The 19,933-nt window shown below is 41.4% G+C and overlaps 1 protein-coding gene across 1 annotated transcript; it reads left to right on the top strand.

The window, feature by feature from the left end:
• The first annotated feature begins 2,434 nt into the window (after positions 1-2,434).
• LOC131245807 (rho GDP-dissociation inhibitor 1-like) lies at positions 2,435-16,418 on the top strand. Its single transcript, XM_058245516.1, has 5 exons — positions 2,435-2,820; positions 12,885-12,948; positions 13,060-13,278; positions 15,493-15,617; positions 16,090-16,418. The coding sequence occupies exons 1-5, from the start codon at positions 2,569-2,571 to the stop codon at positions 16,156-16,158; spliced, it is 729 nt and encodes a 242-aa protein (XP_058101499.1). The 5' UTR covers positions 2,435-2,568; the 3' UTR covers positions 16,159-16,418.
• The last annotated feature ends 3,515 nt before the right edge of the window (positions 16,419-19,933 follow it).

Here is a 19,933-nt window from a genome sequence, read left to right as displayed (position 1 = left end):
CTTTCAAGGAAAAGGAAGTGGGTGGCCTGGACTCCACTTGTGTTTCCCATCATCATTCACACGCGTTCCAAGCACTGCCCCTACCTATATTGATGTTGATATGTTAATGAATTAGCAGGATTTAATCCCAGAAATGGCTCTCAAAAGCATGTTTAGATATGGTTTAGTCAAGATGCTAGACTAATCAAAAGTAGCCATGTCAGCACCCACCTCACTCAATTCACTCTCTTTTCGAATATATTTTGAAATGGTCCAATCAAATTCCACTGCGTGAAGCTAGCTCCGACTCGATGTGTAAAGAGGCAGCATCCAATTCCCATCTTCGTCACCCCGGTTAGAATAACACCAGGATTAGGTTTGATGGCATATCAACATCAATGGGGCCTGCAAAATTTTCTACAGCGTACGTTTCCATCCCCATTATTTTCTGTGGTCTGGCCCACCCAAGCTTCCGGTCTGCCTAATTTTCAGTGCACGTTCTATCTTGATTGGGAAGAATTGCTGGACGGAGTGGATATCTTGGAGACATTGCGGTGGGCGTCACAGATTTTTGTTCTGATGTGACTGTGACTGCTGGCCCCACTTCTGTCTAAAATACATGCGACGCTGTACGAGAATGCGCCCTATACCTTTCATCAAGTGCCCGAACAGGTAAAGGCGGCAACTCAAAAGCAGTACTGATGGCATAGGTGCATGCCAATCCACACCATCCAAATCATAGCTGGGCATGTTGATAGATCCATCCTAACCATTCAATCAGGAGTCGTGAACCATCAGCGACAACTTGGACTGCTCCGTTGGGCATGCATGTCTGGTAGGCCCAGAAACGCAGGCTACAAACGTGCTAGCGTTTTTTTTCTAAGTATCCCAGAGAATGTGTACGGTCAGGCCAACCGACTCATTCTGGGGAGCATGGATGGATTTGGATGATGGACGCGGATTAGGTGGTGTTGCCCACGCCACCCCCAGTGATGGTCGGTAATGTGTTGGGTGCTGTGGGTTCCACCTCAATGTATGTGTTTTATATCAAAGCCATTCATCCGTTTTGCCTACTCATTTTAGGGCATCAACCTGAAGATGAAGTAGATATAAAGATCAAGTGAACCACACCACATGTAACAATGATGATTAAACGCCTATAGTTAAAAACTTCTTGAGAGCCACAAAAGTGTTAGATCAACTGTATACTTGTGTTTACTGCTTGTCAAAGTTCATGTGACCTTATTAACAGGTTGGATGGTGTTAGAGTGTTACGGTGAGTATTAAGTCTCATAATATACATCTAAACACCATTGGTTCTCTATCAACTTTTACAGTAAGTGGTTTTACATGAGTTGAGTTAGCTCAGTTTGTTCGCTCGACTTACTCGGAAAAGCTTGACTTGCTTCTGCTTGAAATTAGATTCAGACTATGTTAAGCTGGTTTTTGGAGATCGAAAATTTTTTGACCTGAGTTTCAACTTGCCTGAGCTTAATTCAAATAGAATCAAACCTCAACTCGAATCGACTCAAATTAACTTGGTGACTCAGTTTTTAGATATTAACACCGCTCGTTGAGTGTTTGATGAAATGACTCAACAAAGTGTTATTTTTGGTGCATACATTCTTCGTAGGATTAACTGATGGAGAGGAAGGAATGGATACGAAATAAATCACTACAAAAAAAAAAAAAACTTTATATTATAAAACTACTCTCATATCTTAATTTTGATGTTACCTACCAAGTGTCTGTTGAAATACCTATAAACTATTGTTATTGTTTTATATTCTGTAAAAATGCATTTTATGCATTTGCGAAAATGAAGAAAATGTCATACTAGCCCAAACTTAGCTTGAATGGGGTAGAACTACTCACCGAATCAAGCCGAGTTGGCCAATCAAGCTCGAGGACTGAGCCGAGCTGACTTCAAACTAGGGTTAGCTACTGGCCGAGCCAAGCCATGCTAAGCTCAACTCAATTTAACTCGTGTGCTCGAGTGACATGATACTAGAGGATGGGCAGGTGTATGGATATAAACCATAGACATGGAGATGAGCCCCACAACCCAACACATCACACACCACCTAATTCGGGTCCACTTGGATCTGCTTAATTTTGGACTACTTTCCTCCAATGAGCTGGGGAAAAAAGATGTACGGTATAGATATAAATCACATACATCAAGGTGAGCCTCACAACACCCAACACATCACACACCACTTATTGGCCCACCAATTTTTTTTTTCTATTTTTGGCTAATCTTTTCTGTATATCTCTTTTGGATGGAAGGGGAGTTATCAATCTTGGGCCAATTCGTGACCCGACCTGTTTTAAGACTGGGTCCAAAACGATGAACCCAAACATAGACCCGACCCAAACCCGGATAGACCCGTTTCTAGACCGGGTCCGTCGGGTACCGAAGCCGTAGTAAGTAGTGGCAAACAAGCACCAGTGGTAGCGGCTTGCAGGGGTTTGGGATACCCCCTTTCAAAAGCTAAAACCCTCCTTTTTGTGGGTTTGAAGTTTGAATTGAGGTGAGGAAGAGGGAGGAGGGATTTGGGTGTGGATTGTGGTGAAAAATTCGGAGGGATGGAAAGTGGGAGAAGAGTGGAAGCAGGTCCTTCTGCTTCATGTATTTGCAGAGAGCAGATGATTGCTGCTGCTGATGCTGATGGTAGGAGAGATGAAGCTTCTGAGAAGGAGAGAAATGATAATGAGTTTGTGTTGGAGGAAGAAGAAGAAGAAGATGATGATGATGATGAAGGAGAAGTTGGTGTTGGTGGTGGTGGGTTCATTCCTGGCCCTTTGATTCCTCTCAAACAACAGATTGAGAAAGACAAGGTTTCTTTTACTTTTTCTTTTCATTGATGATTCTTTTGTTTTTCCCCTTTCTTTCCTGCTTTGTTCATGGAATCTCTGGTCTACTTCTTGGGTTTTGGTTTGTGTTTTTTCTGCATTTTTGTGTGAATTTAAGAAATGAAAGAATGCCGTTCTGATTGTGTCTGTGGGATTTATTTATTTTTTGAAGATTTTGATTGTTGGTTTTGGTTTTACAAGTTCTGGATATGCTTGGATTGTGATTCTGTGGAAACTGGAAAAGGAAAAGGACCGTTGCTTTAAAATGGGTTTTTCTCATTTTGAAGATTTCTTTCTTTCTTTCTTTGTTTTGTAGCTGATTCATGTTCTTGAGTGTCTAGCATTTCGATTTTGGTGATTTGGGTTTTATGTAGTGCCTGCTCTTATCCTGTCTTAATTCATTTATGTTGTCAAAATCACAAGAATTTTCTTTCCTTCTTTTTTTAGTTGTTGTGTGATGAGGGTGAAATGAATGAACTTTGAGGTTTGCGGGATTTGAGAAGATGTGAAATATTGCCTCCATGTGCTTCTAGTGTTGCATAATCTTTTCAAAAATCCATTACAGTTTTTGCCTTGCTGTGCTTTTTTATTTACACACACACACCCCACAAGGGGTACTCGAACCCATGACCTCTGCATTGAAACTCTTGTGAATCTACCACTGAGCCATGAGTAGGGACTCCTATCAGGAAGACTTGAGGATATGTGATGATATATCATTTATTTCACTCATATGAATGAACAGAGATGCATGGACTATTTTTTTAGACCATGGAAATGGGACACGATGCATCATTACACATATAAATTAGGCATGCCAGTTTCCTTAGGGGTATAAACTTGCATGCATGGCTTGAAGAAAAACTTGCATAAAATTCCACGTACATGGTATAGCATTTATACCTTATTAAGTTACTGTGTGATTGCCTTAGGTAAAGAGATAACTTTCTTAGATGAATGACAGGTGTCTTAGTTTGGAAGGCTAGGATCATGGGTAAAGGTTGTAATGTGTGGCTTCTAGAAGGGTCTTTAGGGTCGTCCTAGCTAAAGAGTTGAGTTCCCTAAATAAGTGGCACTTGTACTTGGTTTGACCTAACTAAAGATAATAACTTTCTTGGATAGGCTTAGTTTTTGCTTGGAGAACATGAAGTTTTAACCTGATGGTATCCAACACCTTCTCAAAAGTTATCCAGATACCCACCACATCAGCATGAGCTATTGTGTGAGCCAAATATTTTTCACTTGTCAGTTTTGCAGGTATCTCATGCTAAATGATAACTGAATGTTGCCTTAAAAAAGCATTTAAAAAAGGAAAAAAGAAAATGCTGCCTTATATAAATGATAACTAAATGCTGGTGTTTGCATCTCTTGCCCATGTTTCAGAATATCTCAAAGACCAAGAGGTTATGGTGGAGTTTGATGGTTATTGTGGAGATATTCAAGGGACTGAGGACCGGCAACCGTTGAGCCGTAAGCAGGCATCCTAGATCAAGATGAGAAAATATTTAAAAACAAAATCAAATGTATCTGATCAAGATATTCAATGCCCTCTTCTGATACATGATGAACAAAATTCGATGTGTTCATATGGATTGACCTTGCTCTGCTGCTGTTGGTCCGTCAAATGTATCTTCACCGTACCACCAATTTAAGCATAAAACGTCATAGTTCCCAAAGGATACATAAGATGTTCATTTCACTTGCGGAGTAGATTTAGTATGACAATTTTTATAAAGCTTTGATCCAATTAAGTGTTGTTTATAGACAGTTTTAGGTTTTCGGTGGGCCCATGGGTGGCAGTGTTTTTGTTGTCTTTGCATTCTCTTTTCTTTTTTTCTGAAAGGTGATAAAATTTGTTAAACGGCCCAAAGGGCAAAACAACTATACAAACCCTAAAGGGAGGAACTATACGAGCTCAGGCCTGAGCAAAAAGAGAAACCAACACCTAAGAGACATTAAGAGGCCAACTCCTTAGCAAGCATCATTGCTTTTCTAAACACTTCCAAGTGGGGCCCACTCTGGTTCCGAAAGCACTAGTTGTTCCTCCTACCCCAAATAGTCCAAAGGCGTGCTAACAGAGCCAACATCCTTCCTCTTTTTCTGATACCACCTCCATACCATGCAAGAAAGAAACCATCAATAGATCTCGGCATCACCCAAGAGACACATCATGTTTTCAATGCTTAGGTTGATATAGTTTCTACTCCAAGGTAGCGAATTTGATTGTTTTGTCTTGTTTAATGGTTTGGGTTCTAACCCAAAATGTGTTGGTGTGCAACTTTCCTTGCAAAGGCTTTAAAATTCTCAACTCTAAAAAGCTATGATGATGACGTACTCAAGTTATTTTTACTTTGTACCTTACATTTCTTAGCTAGCCCATGCAAAATGGGTTGCATTTCGCATATTCCATGACCTTGGGGGCAACTTCAGCAATCGCTTTCCAAACGAAAGAGGCCCGATAAGGCAAAGATCATTGAATCCACCAACCCATCGCATTTGTCCCATAGAAGCGATTAAGTTTCTCCATAAACTAGTCTCTTTAGCACCAAACCTCCAATTCCATTTGCCCAAAAGTGCAATGTTTACATCACAAGTTTCAGCAGTCTAATCCCAACTCCCCCCTCATTGAGGGTGGCATACCTCTTTTCATTTTAACCTTTTAGGTGATAAAATCTACCAATATAATGCGGGGGCATTTTCACGCCGGGCTCGATTGGGGTGGCTTGTGGGATGCAGGGGCACACTCGAGGTGGGCAGCCCGTGTAACACATGGATTTGAGGGCCCGTGGAGGCGGGTGGCTCATGTGAAGCAGAGTCCATGGATTTGGAGCTCACGAGAGGGCGGAACCCATGGATTTGGGGCCCATGATGAGGTTTCGGCAGAGGACCTAACCCATGGATTTGGGGCCTGGGCTATGAGATAAAGGGCTTAATTTGTCATGCTCTATCAATTCGAGCTTTTAGAGCAAGTGGTTAATTGTCCTGCATCAGGAGGTATCCAATTTTACTAATATTTTTGGTAAAGTAGGATTCTTTCCTTTTTCTTATCTTGGGCAACCTTTGTCTATGGGTAAGCTAGCGCTTCGCCTTTGGGGTAAAATTGTAAAAAGGATGTAGAGGAAGTTAAGTCCCTGAAAGAGTAAGTTACTCTCTTTCGGGGGTAGACTTACCCTTATTTAAGTCATTGTTGTCTAACCTCCCTCTGTACTTCTTATCCCTATTCAAATGGCCTAAATTAGTGTGTGATCACATTGATCACATTAATCCCTTTATCTCATAGCCTAGGCCCCAAATCCATGGGTTAGGTCCTCTATCGAAACCTCCCTGTGGGCCCCAAATCCATGGGTTCCGCCCTCTCGTGGGCTCCAAATCCATGGGCTCTGCCTCACATGAGCCACTCGCCTCCACGAGCCCCAAATCCATGGGTTATACGGGTCGCCCACCTCGAGTGTGCCCCTGCATCCCATAAGCCACCCCAATCAAGCCTGGTGTGAAAATGCCCCTGCATTACCTTCTCCTGAAAAAAAATGAATTCGTAGGATTTCTGACTTGGAAGGGATAACTTCAAGTTCTGAAACAATCTTGAACCAAGAAATCGAAATCTTGAGATCGGCAACCATAGATTCCCTGGCTTCATAGAACAAAATGGTTTCATCTGCAAACTGAAGGTGACTGATCGGAAGTGGAAAAATCAAAACAGAAAAAACTTTTAAAAAACCAGCCTTTTGCCCCGTGGATAACATCCTATTGAGAGCTTTTAATACAATCACAAAGAGAAAGTGGGATAGGGGGTCCCCTTGTTGCGAACTTCGAGAAGATTTAAAAAAACCAAAAGGAAAACCATTAATTAGAACAAAAAGGAGGTCGAGGAGACACAATTGTGAATCTACCGTCTCCACTTCACGCCAAAACCCAACCTCCTCAACAAATAATCCAGAAAAGACCAATCAACATGGTCGTAGGCTTTTTCCAAATCTAACACTATCAATGATCTGCCTTCCTAAGATAAAACACTTTCATATAGAGAGATAATGCTCGAGAGGACCTAATTTAAGACCTTAGAAAGGATTTTATACAATAGGTCTAAAATTCGAAAGACAGTACGGATCGTTAACCTTAGGGATAAAGGCAAAAAAAAGTACAACCTAATACCAAGGACAGCCAAGAAGATTCGAAGAAATGATTTGCAAATGCAAAAAAGTCCAATTTTACCAAATCTCAGAAAGATTGAAAGAAAGCCAGAGGGAAACCCCAATCGGGCCAAGAGCCTTATCTCAACATAGATCCCAAATAGCATCTTTGATTTCCACCAACTAAAAAGGCACCTCCAAACGGGATGCCATTTCGGGAGGAAGAGAATCGAAATCCAGATTGTCCAAAGAAGGCCTATCCCCGTTCTCATTCGAAAGCAAGTCAAAATAATACTTAACAATGGATTGACAGATAGAATTTTTGTCACTAAACGAATACCATTAATCAAAAGAGGAGATAGAATTGGCTCTAGCATGGGTACTAGCATTGCCATGAAAAAACTTAGTTTTTTTTATCTCCCTCTTTTAACGAGGTCGCACGCGAGCATTATCGCCATTTTATCTCTTCTTCTTTAACCTTAGAGAGATAGTCAAAAGTTAACTTGGATTTGGAAAGATGCTCAAAATCCGAGAGAAGACCGCCTTCCTCCTTAATATTAAAAACTTGAATCTCCCTTAGCAACTCATCCATATCCTGCTCTCGGATGTCAAAGAAACACTTCCACGAGACAATCTTAGCTTTAAGCAGTTTTTTTTTTTTTTTAAGAGAACGAAACCCACTTGACCTACAATATGAAAGGAGGACCACTAATTAGAAACCAAGGACCTAAACCCTTTTACTTCAAGCCAATCTAGCTCAAAGTGGAAGGGTCTTGGTCCCCTGTTAATCTCATTAACTTCGAATAAGATTGGACAATGATCAGAGATAGGCTTGGGAAGGCGTCTTTGGCAGGAAAGAGGAAATTTCAAAATCCATCTTGGCGAAACTAGGAATTTGTCAATACGGACATGGCCGAGGAGGTCCACTCATTAGACCAGGAGAATCTAATACTTCCCATCGGAATGTCCATAGGTTTGTGCTTAAGGACCCAATTAGCAAAGTGGACCACATTTTTTCTGAAATGAGGTGGACCACATTAAAGTCCTTTCCCATGCACCAGGGGAGGGGCCATTGATCTGGAATATAAGAGAGCTCTTCCCGAATAGAAGGGTGAAGAGAAGGATGATTCGGGCCATACACTCCTAATAGGACCCATCTAAAACTAGAAGATATTTCTTGAAAAAGAACATTGACGGGAAAGACCCCAATTCAACTTTCTTCCTTCACCCAAATTGACGGATTCCAGAGCATCAAGATGCCTCATGATGCCCTAATGGAATCTAGAGCCTCCCAATTCACACCTTTTTTTTAAAACCTCAAATAGACCGCATAACACCCTTGTCCACTGACTGGAGTTTCGACACTTGGACGATGATACTAGCCTTCGAACACTTGCACAAATCTTTCACAAGGATGCGTTTCTAGGGCATCCTAACCCACGAACATTCCAAGTAAGAAACTTCATTGGGACCCCAATATGACCTCTCTTCCTTTCTTGTCATTCCGCAAAATGGCTTCAAACTCACCTTCAAGATCCATCCTGAGGTTCACTAATTCACTGTCCCCTTTTGGAACTCTGGGAGAACGACACATTGCCTCCACATTGGAAAGACGGAGACCCGTAGCTTCCATCATTTGGAATAAAGCAGCATAATCCTTATTTTTATCCCCAAAGACCACCCCTAACTGTCCATCCACATGACCTAGAGCATCCCTAACCCATCGCTTACTTTTAACAATAGCTATGGATTATCTCCTCTATGCGAGCTGCCCGAATCAGGGGAATGTCCAAGGTCCCATTAGAAGAGAGAGGAATTGAGGCATCGGAAGAATGACTACCCAACTCCGAACAAGAACTCAAAGGAAACTCAATGGGAGAGAAGGGGATAACAACCAAAGGACCAAACATCTCATACTAAGGAGCCTCACTCCCAGAAACTAGAGACCCAGAGTGGGATGGGAGAGGAATTTGGGGTGTGAAAAGAATCCGAGTTAGATGGGGAAAGAAAGGAGGAATCTCATGTGATTGGAAAGTGGAGGTTGTGCACACGAGGGGGAAAAGACAAGCTCATTGCATGAGCTGGGGATGACACACGAAGAACTAAAGGGTGAGAAGGATTGGAGATACCCATCAAAAGAAGGCCATCATTTGGCTTACGAGAAGGCGGGTACCCTACATGTGTCCAGGAGAGGTTCTAGATCTCTGCATTCTCTCTTAAGATGGGATCTCTTGTCAGCTAGAGAAAATGCTTGCTTGACATCATCTTCCACTACACTCCCAGCCTCGGCGAGAGGGAATACAACTGGAGCGTCCGGATTGGGCAAGAGCACAATGATACAACTCCCTTGAACATAGGAGTAAATGCCATCGGACACCAAGGAGCAGTCAACATCATAGTTAGGGCCACACGTTCGCAAAAGAGAGGGCATGTCCATCGGAGGTAGTGCATGGATGCTCTCTTGTTGCCACACGTCCCAAGGGCATCTCACCGCAATACATATAGAAGGGAGAGAGTTGAAAGGCAATAAAGCAGGAAACGTCATCATAGCAACACCACCACTCACCGTTTCTAGCATGGTAGACTCCTTGACATGTGGACAAAACTTCTCGACTCTTTGGAGGCGGAGACCCGTCCAAGTCATCCTCTGTAATAGGAGACAATGAAGGGCTCTAATCAGATCTCTAGTGAAGGCCCGGGTTTATCACAACCATTGAAACAGAGGGCCTTATGATAGGAGAGATCAATTCACTCAATAAACGACAGTTGTCCCTGGGAGCTGTAGACGATAGGACAAACCCACTAGGGGACAGCTATCCTCCATGTAGCGGGGGCGGTTGGGGAAGGTGTATTCGCATAGCCATCGACTGCTTGTCCCTCACACATGTTACAAATGCATATCTCGTTTCACACGAGAGCCGGATGGTTTCCCGTGGGAGCAAGAACAAGGTGCTCCTTCGTTCCCTGAGGGTTGCCAAGCTAGACCCGAAAGCCTCCCATCCATATTGCCATGGATTCTGGTGACCAACGAGTCAATAAGCCTGGTCGAAGGGCAAACACGTTGGATTTTAACCTCAATATGGATTTCGCCAACACAATTTGGAATGGAATCTAGGATAGGCATTGAGTTCTTCTGACGGACACAATTCGTCGCCCGACGAAGGTCCACCAAATTAGTGGTGGCATCGTTAATGATGGTAACCTCGCCAAGGCCAGAATCCACTACCACCAAGACCTCTTCATTCTACAGCTCTAGCGGGAGATCTAAGAGATGAAACTAGGTATCCGAACGTTGGACTACCTAGAAAGACAGAACAAGGCCATTCAGGTAGAGTTGACCAACGTAGAGGGCATCATCAATGTTCTCCATGGGTTAGAGGGAAATCCAAAAAATAGATTTTTGAAGTTGACAGAAGGAAATCCTCCTTCAAATTATAGGGGACTCAAATAACCAAGAAACTAAGTTGAAACCATCGACTTAGTTCTCGAGTCTTCTCAACTCTGCAACGCAACTCCATTGGCTATGACTCCAGGAAGGACAAACACCCCTAAATTAGACACCATAACTGACTTAGAAACATAGATGATAACGGGGAAAAACCTTGGAACTGGGCAGATGGCTAACAACAGGCTTAAGAATAATAACCCTAAAGGACGAATCCCCAAAAGAGCCCCTTTAAAGGAAGATGGACCCCCACCGCATGCCCCTGCTTCCTTCACCAGCCCCTTAGAGATCAGCTGCTGAGAGGGAAGAGATTGAGGTTCGCTGCTATTAGAAACTAAATTTCCTTTCCCTTCCCTCCCTTCTTGGTTAACCTTCCCCGGCCCATAGTAGGCTTCCTAAGCTCCAATCTCCCTCCCCGAAAAGCATCTATCGGCCATGCCTTCGATGGCCCTTTTCATATCCTTTACGGACTCTATCCCGACAAAAGCAAAACCCAGAATGGTTGACAAGCCCTTAACCCTAGGGATAATGACCTCTCTTACCTTTCTGAAGTGACCAAAAACCCTAAAGAAATTGATATCCACCCATTCCTTCGAGATTTGGTCAACTAACGGAGTTGGCAACTCAAAGAGGGGCTCCCCGTTCTTCTTGCAATTCCTGGGAGCATTCTTTTTTCTACCTTTGCTTGTCGGAATCCACACCCCTTCCTCCCTCCTCCCAGTCGAGCAGAGTCAAGTTGCCTTGATTATCTAGTGATTTACCTTTGCCCTTGTCTTGGTGCTTCGATTCCTTTTTTCCCTTCTATGATAGGAAGACTTAGACCTCCTAGTGCTTTTCCAATCATTCCCTTGGACGGGGAGGGACGAAGGGTGACCTCTATTTCTCCCTTTAGATCGATAAGAACTCCGCTATGTAGATCTCCCTCGGCTTCCACAAGAAGGATTTCTCTGGCCCCCATCTTTGGATATATCTTGGCCTCGAGAAAGAGAGATTCTTCCTCAGCTAGGCTTTGGGCAAAATGGCAAAGCAAATACAAGTATTAGTAGCATAGCAAAGCAAAAATGTGTTCCTCATCATTAATATGTTTGCCTGTAGTAATTGTGGCCTCGTAGGAGAATCAATGACTACACTGCATCTTTGATGCACTGCTAATACATCATCTGAGAATTATTAATTGCCTAATTGTAAATAGCCCAGACAGAGAATACAACCCCTGCTGCGGGGCTTAGAAAAAAGAGCCGTCAACGGCAGCCTTTACATAATCCGCCCAACTCAACACAAAACTCTTGACTTTACAAATGACCTCTTCTATACCCCTTGTTTCATTCCTAAAAGACGTGATCATGATGTCTCACAACTCGCAATACTATCTTGTGATCTTGATGCTTTGAGGAGACGTACCAGCCCATCTCTTTTGCTAGGGAAATCCTAAGGATTTTGCCAAATTTCCCTAAATTACAACTCTGTCCTAGGATGTTAGCTCTCTAAAGAATAAATTCTATAATGCATGTCATTCATGTAGGAAATGCATCTCCAGTTAGGAACACCATCACAATCTTTGCCTTGAAGCATGATAAATATCCCATGTCTAAACCTATTACGTGGTAATTATCAAGTCCACACCTAGCCCAAACTCTATAAATGGAGGGAATTATAATCATCAATGGCACATCTCTTTGGCTGTTTTGACATTCTAGGGATTCTTTCCTCCTCAACTTCAAGCAAAATCTCTCATACAATAAAAAATTTGCAAGAAAACCTACTAAAAACCTCCAACACTTGGAATTCCATAGAAAAAACCTCTAATCTTGTTCTACCAACACCCGTAGTTTAGGATTCTTAACCTACTATCCACCACTAGGATCCCGAATAAAGACTCTAGGACACAACCCTTGGAAGAAGGGGCCACAAGCCTACAAGTGAGAGGAGGGGAGGAATCTATCCAACCTTGTGTGCTAAAGGCACTCGGGCCATTCCTTGAAATGGGTATAGACTCTGGACTCACTTATCTAGTGAGCTATTTTGCTTGCAACTTCTTTTTAGTGGAGATGGGCTTTTGCAGGAAGGGTCTTGGGTAATTGGCAATGCCTTGTTGAAGCTAACTTCTGAATTTACAGTTTCATAGAATGATTTTGTGGAGAAAATGCGGATCCCGAGTTATGTTACAGAATAACCTTCAAGCACTTTGCGATTTGCTCTGGGAATCCATTGTCATGAATTGCTTCTTTTGTTATGTTGGGTCCCTCATGTTGCGGACTTAGAGATGCAGTGCCGAGTAGTCTTGAACGAGAGCAATCGAAGGAGCACATGTAGGAGCAAGCTAGTCGCCCCTTTTTGGAAATAATTATTTTTCATGCATTATTAGGACCAAATTTTCAACAGAGTAGTTTTTGTTGTTTGTTGAATGCGGGAAAGAATATAATCAGTGTTTAGAGTTTCCCTAGTTTTACTTTTGAAGTTCTCTTATTCTGCAGGAAGATGAGAGTTTAAGAAGGTGGAAGGAGAAGTTGCTTGGTTGTGTTGATGGTGATTTGAATGGTCTGTATCATTTCTTCATCTTCAGTAGCAGTTCTGTTTTTAATTGTTTCACGATCTCTTTCTTTATCATCATTGTTGTCGTCGTCATCATTTTTTTTTTCTTTTGTGCAGATAAAATGGTACCCGAAGTAAAATTCCATTCCATAGGAATCATAACTGAGAACTGTGCAGAGATAACTACACCCTTACCTATTAATGAGAATCAGAGCAGAGTCCTGTTTACTCTTAGAGAAGGATCCCAGTATTGTCTCAAGTTGACATTCAGTGTTCAGCACAACATTGTCTCTGGCTTGACCTACTCAAATACAGTTTGGAAGGGAGGGCTTCAAGGTACTTTTGAGTGTTATGTTCTTTTTGGCTTAGTACAGGCTCTTGTATTGTTCAGCCGGTTTCGTTTGTTTGCTTTCTCTTTTAATAAAATTCAGATTGCCAATATAAGAAAATTTAGATCTGATAAACTATGGCAAATGCAACCTGCAGCTCTCAAGCCTGATTGTTTATACGCAGACAAGTTTTCTCTTAAAGATAGTAATCCTCGTAGCCACTATTAGGTTCTCTTGTTTCTCGGTTGGACCACCTTACTATTGACTCTAGATTGCTACTTATGAGACTAGTGTGAGTGAGAGGGAGAAAGGGCCTCACCAAACAGGTGCCAACATGGAAGACTGGTATGAGACCTGGGTTGCCCATCGGGTGGGGCCTACTGTGAATGTTCCTGGCCTGAAAAATAAGGCTGTCCAGTCAAGTGGTGAATATTTTCTGAGAAACATGTGCGGTTAGACAAAGAAACAACTGAGGGTCCATATTTAATGTGGCCCCCTGATGAGAGGCCTGAATTTGGGACCATGCATCTTTCTGGTGCACCTGATAATTGTTTTCTGGATCTTGCACTTGTCTGACAGACCCCATCTCTCTCTCATTCACATAAGTTCCACATGCATTGCTTTAACTCTGAGATGAATATACTCATGTTCACTCAAATCAAGTTCACTGTTTTCAACTTCCAGGTCCCTTTACATATTTATAACCTTTGAGAAAAGTCTCTCTAAGATTCTCTGAGCCAAAGGCCCAAAGTTACTAAAAATAGGAGAATTCTCTTCTAAGTAAAGAGCAAGCAAACGAAAGAAATTACAGTGTGTTGACTTATCATCTAAATCTATAAAGGACACTATTTACTCTAGTCAAATCCTAATTAAGCCAATAAAATAATAAGAAACATATCTCAAAAGTGTTCCACCAATTAGACAAGCATGTGGGGGGCCATCCATCGTGTGTCATCGCATGTATTGGCCCAGATGTCAATGCATCGTTGGTGCTGGTGGGGCCAACAGTCAACACAGTTCTAGGCTGACAAATCTTGTGATGGCAGATGTCAAATTTATGAAGCCCTATGCGGGTTCATCAAATTCCCCTAATTTGGAGAAATCGCCCTTGGGTTTCTGTTCATAGTAATCTCCAAAGAAACTTCAGATCCATGGCAATCCACATTATAAGCAGTGCCACATTTGTCAGTCTTCAGTCAAATCGTGCTTGTTCCATCCAACAATGTTGGATTCAACAGTTACCTCTGCACGAATTGTTCTCAGGTTGTCAATCATACTATCCACTATTTGAACAATCACCTCTTGACCTACAAGATCTGTAGGTTTTTGGAATGAAAAATCCCTTTCAAGTAAAGAACTTTCAGAAGGTAAGATTTCATGTGCCCTGGCAATATTTTCTTCTTTGAGAAGATGACACATCAACAAGGATTGGGAGGTCATCCTGATTGCTGTGCTTGTAATTGTCTTGTTCTCTGTACATTTGGTTATGCCTTTTCAACTGCTTCTCCACTGTATTCTTCAAGCTCTTCATTGTTGATTGGATCTTCATCAAAGTCTCAATACTCGACAGACACATCTTCGTCGTAGATTTGCTCTTCGTCAAAGTTTTGATCTTTGTTGTAGATTGATTTGATCTTTAATTTTCAATCAGTATCTTCAAGCGACAGAACCTCAAGTCGCATTATGCATCCAATCAAAGACTCAACTTGTCTTCATAGAAATTGGGTCTCTATGTGTAGAGCCAAAGTCTTTACTTGCTCTTTAGAAAATCAATCCCTTCATTCCAATTGGCTGTGACTTGCTCGGGGTAGATAGTCCTATCGGCGCAGCACCTGTGCTCTCGAACTCGCCGAGCCATCTGTAGTTGGGTGGAGATGGTTTTTGATGATGGATGAAGATGGGTGTTGCCAAGAGATGGCTGCCTAGAAATCTGCTAGAGAGACAGTGATGGTGGTGTGGCAGTGGCCAGAGAAGGTGTGGCAGAAAAAATCTGGGCAGTGGACTTTGTGGAAGAGCCTTGCCTGGACGGATTATCATCCAGGCAGGGGCAGGACGCAATCCGCTTCTGTTCAAATTGCCAGGAAATTCAAGGCGCATATTATAAGTAGAGATTGGGCAGTTGCTTTAGTGTTTCTTAATTCTTAATGGTAGCGTTCATATGCCATAATAGTTTTGTCTGCAACCTGAAGTCCTTCCAATGTCCTTTTCTTTTGGATGTCAGTTGATCAAAGTAAGGGCATGTTGGGTACCTTTGCTCCGCAGCGGGATCCCTATGTACATAGCTTGGAAGAGGAGACTACTCCATCTGGTGTGCTTGCACGGGGAATTTACTCAGCAAAGCTCAAGGTACATTTCAATGGCTCTCTTTTCTTTTTCTTTTGTAAAAGCAATTTGATTACCGTAATAGTCCGACAAATGTCAGCACTCCACATGTTTTCTTCTGCATTGAAGAATTTTTTTTTTGGGGCTTGGCATTGGGGAGGAATTGGGAAGGAAGGTAAGGTAAAATGGCAAATATCTGTGTTTGGTTGGAATTTGGACTCTATAGGAAGAAAGGAACAGCAGATGTTTTAGGAATCAAAGAAGGTGGTGGGTAGGGGATGTATCCAAAAGGGCTCAAATGTGTGTAACGGAATGTGCAAAGGCTTTTTGAAGCTGGTTGGCTGTATTCCTTTTTCTTTATTTTTTTAGATTGGATTCTTTCAGGCCTTGGCCTCTGATAATAAAATCGTTGCCTTCCAAAATAAAAAAGAAAAGAAAAGCATAAGATGTTTGTTTTAATGCTGCTGCTCACTCATCATCCAGTCTGTTGATGCAGTTTGAAGACGATGATAAAAGATGCCATTTGGAACTTGATTATTCCTTTGAGATCAAGAAGCGCTGCTAACAGGACCCATCACGCCAAATTTCCAGATGGATAGATTTTTATTCTGTGAACGCCGAAGCCGAGTGCAGATAATTAATGAAAATACGATTTCAGTGTGCCTTTATTATGCCAATTTGTTTAACATTGTGTTAGCATCGGCTTGCCAGCAGATTATAATGCCATGAAAACTCCAGACGTGCGCCCCTCTCCCCCTCTCCCCACGGCCTATATTGCAGGATACCTGTTTTCTACTAAAAGAAAGATTCTTGATTAAACTCAAATTTTTTTTCCTGGAGATCAATTCCAGCATCCTTAGCAATTGTATCCAACTGTTTGTCAATTGTCTTCAATGCTTTGGTACACAGATGCAGCATCGGGTACCATTTCCCTGCTTCCAACTGCAGCTTCTCTCTTCTGCTCAGAAGGCGTGTCCCTTCAGCCTGCCACATGATGATCCGGACTGTTCATCTATCTTGTCCAATGATTGATCAGAGATACATTGGCAGAAAGTTAGTAAGAAATAGTGCTAATGTGAACTGTTGTTTCGAAGGGGACCTGGGGACGTTTGGATAGTAAGTTACTTAAGTTACTTATGCCTCAAGTAGTTTATCTTAGTTTCTACTTATTAAGCAGATAGGATGTTTGGTAAACAACATATATATATATATATATATATATATATATATATATATATATATCAGCTTCTTCTCTCTTATGTCTCTCTTGATTCTCTCTTCAACAACTTATGAAAAGTAGAAAAGCTAAAAGAATTAGCTGAAGTGATTAAGTAACTTTGAGTAAAAGAAGTTACTTATAACTAATCATAAACCAAACTTATTTGAAATAAGTTACTTATCTGCTGTAAGGTGTTTTTTTTTTCAAAGAAGTAACTTATTTGGGGTATCCAAATGGGCCTAAATGAACTTCATGTCGATGGTGAGACAGAAGTCCTACTGTGCCTTTTCAGGTAGTGATTAAGGGCGGGCTTTGTCCCCAGCCTTTGGACTTTGATTGTTGAGCCTAATACGGTTCAAGTTACACACCATTAGACTTCTATAAATTTTTTTCTTTTGTTTTTCTTTCTTTTTAAAGAGAGCGAGAACCAAAAATTTATCGACGAAAACAGAAAAATGGAACAGCAAGGAAAGAGCGATGATCTAGACCATTGTTCTGGTGGGCCCCATGGAAGATGGTTTCATTGCAGGAAAGAAGGGAGAAAAAGTCATATATTGGGAGATCCAAGCCACCAATCTTGTTTCTTCTCTCACCTGGATGTGAATTGCTCAACGGGGGACAATTTTGGGCAATGGTCAATGAGCAGTTGGTCCCAACAGATCAATGGTCTGGATCAAGGAACCATAGGCCCCATTTATGCGAACTGAAAATATGAGCAGATGGGATGGAGGATTGGGTAATATCTCAATAATGGCGCTTTACAGCCCGGTTGTAAATTACCTGTGCTTCTCGTCTATTAAGGTAGATATTCTTCCAGTAGATAAATAAAATAAAATAAAATCGACCGTCCAAACTAAAATAGATGAAACTGAAATCAGAATCCGAATAAACAAGGAATCCTAGATGGCATGTATTGAAGTTGTTTGTACCAAGATTCATGTGGATTATATGGATGGTGCTAATATTGACATGTGGCACAGGAGATCTTCAAAGAAGATCTGTGTCGGGGGCAATTTGAGGATCGGCTAGTCTTTAGATATTCAAGGTCGAGGTTGTCATGTGTTAAGGGTTGAGGTTGTGAGAGTTGAGGTTATCATGTGTTAAGCGTTGGGGTTGGGAGGGTTGGGGTTGTGATGTGTCGAGGTTGTTGAGGTTATGATGTGTTAAGGGTCCGGGCTGTCCTATATTCACTTCATTTACTACCGAAAATGGATGAAAGGCTACTGACTAAATCCACAGTGAAGGAATGTTTTAGTTTATAGCCATTGGTACCATAGTCTAAGGCCCACAATGGGGTGATATATTCTGTCCACTTTGTTGGCCAGCACGTTATGGTCCCAAGAAGTCCTGACTTGAGCATGGTCTACTTCCAATAAACATAACATTTAGCCTAAAAAGTTTTAATGGTAGGTGACACTGTCACCATAGTTTTCTATTATGTGGCCCACACTAGCTCTGGATCAGGCTGATATTTGGGCCATAACCCTAAAACGACACGGCAAAATGATGGGCTGCGTGGATTATACACATACATCAATGTGGGCCCCACGAGTTGGGCTTTTCTCCACACCTAAAAAGGGCTTTCGTCACGTCATTTTTTTGGGATTGAATATAATTTAACTTCTTATTCACTAAAAAATCATACAACTACTGATACAAGGGCAATTTGGTCTGAAAATTTTTTTAAGACCTGTTAGATGATTACCTTCAGAATACTTGAAACTTTCATTTGATTTAGAGATTTTGACCATACCACAATGCTAGTACGGTCAAAATCCCTTTATTTATCTGATAGAGAGAGTCATTACAAATGAACGAGGAGAGCCCCGTTGCTAAAGAAGAAGAACAATGAGAAAAATGCTCATTTTTTGTTTTCTTTTTCCAATGGGAGTTGCAATTTTTTTCTTTACAACTCAGGTATGACGATAGACTTTACTCTCCTCTCGTTTTTCTTTTTTTTTTTCCCGAATTTATATATATATATATATATATATATATATATGGGCACAAGGCTTCTGTCGAAAACCAGTGATATTTATCTTCTTTTATGGATATTTTTCAAATGGTGGTAATTGGCTATATTCGTCAAATGGGGTTTAAGGGAGATTATATCGCTGATAATTTCAATAAATTATTATCGGCAATATTTTTAGTGAAAATTCACGAAACCAAGAAGAGAAAAGAAATATTGGGTATTTGATGTCCATGTGATAGCGAAATCAAAATTATCGGCGATAAAACGATAATATTGACGACGACTGCATGCATGTGCATGATCTAGTCAAGCTGCCTCGTCTCCTCATCGGCTAAGCCAGCTGAGAAGGTGGAAGCTGTAACACAAACAGCGTGCCCGATAAGTGTCAGAGCCCCTATCATGTTAGTTTTCTTATGATTCGGTCAGGGACTAAGCCAAGACTAGGGAGGCTTGGGTTACGGTCTTACTCGTCGGCCATCAGAATGTCTTCGTGTGCCAAAAAAGCAGCCAAACAACTCTGGGAAGATCTCCTTGAGGAGAAAAAGGAGGACAAAAAGGATTGCAGGAGGATTAAGATTTGAAGCTTGGCTAAACTTGAGCTAGGAAATAGTATTCGCAGGTTTTTAGAAGCAAGTAGAGCATTCATTAAGTTTGGAAAATGGAGGCCACATGATTGAAACTGAAGCATTCCATTCTAGCAACGCTAGCTGAATCGTAGAATACATGGGTAATAGTAATGGAGATTGTTGTCATTTCAAGTATTCCAATAGTCAATGCTAAGTGGAGAATTTTGATTCGTCTCCATGAGAGGTGATTGATGATCGAACCTGAGGGTTGACAACCCCAATTATAGGGTTGTGATGTGGTAATAACTTGGTAAGACCGAAATTGATCCATTGGTGAGAATATACTATGAATTTAATCTAAGAAAAATGATAAGTCTGAATTTTTAATCTAGTAGAGCAGAAGAGTTGTAGAAATAATTATAAAAATGACTAACGATCTAGGAATTCCCAATTAATAGACTTTAAATTCAATTCATCTTCTTGAGTTGATAACTCAACTAGAATTGGATTCCAATCCGTTCTAATCGGAAGATAACACAGTAATATCAATAAAAAAAACATTCAACATAGACTAAAATCA

This window comes from Magnolia sinica, chromosome 5, assembly GCF_029962835.1.
Source record: "Magnolia sinica isolate HGM2019 chromosome 5, MsV1, whole genome shotgun sequence".
Taxonomy (NCBI): domain Eukaryota; kingdom Viridiplantae; phylum Streptophyta; class Magnoliopsida; order Magnoliales; family Magnoliaceae; genus Magnolia; species Magnolia sinica.
The sequence above is the reverse complement of the archived record's forward strand: the minus strand, read 5'-3'. Positions and strand labels throughout refer to the sequence as shown.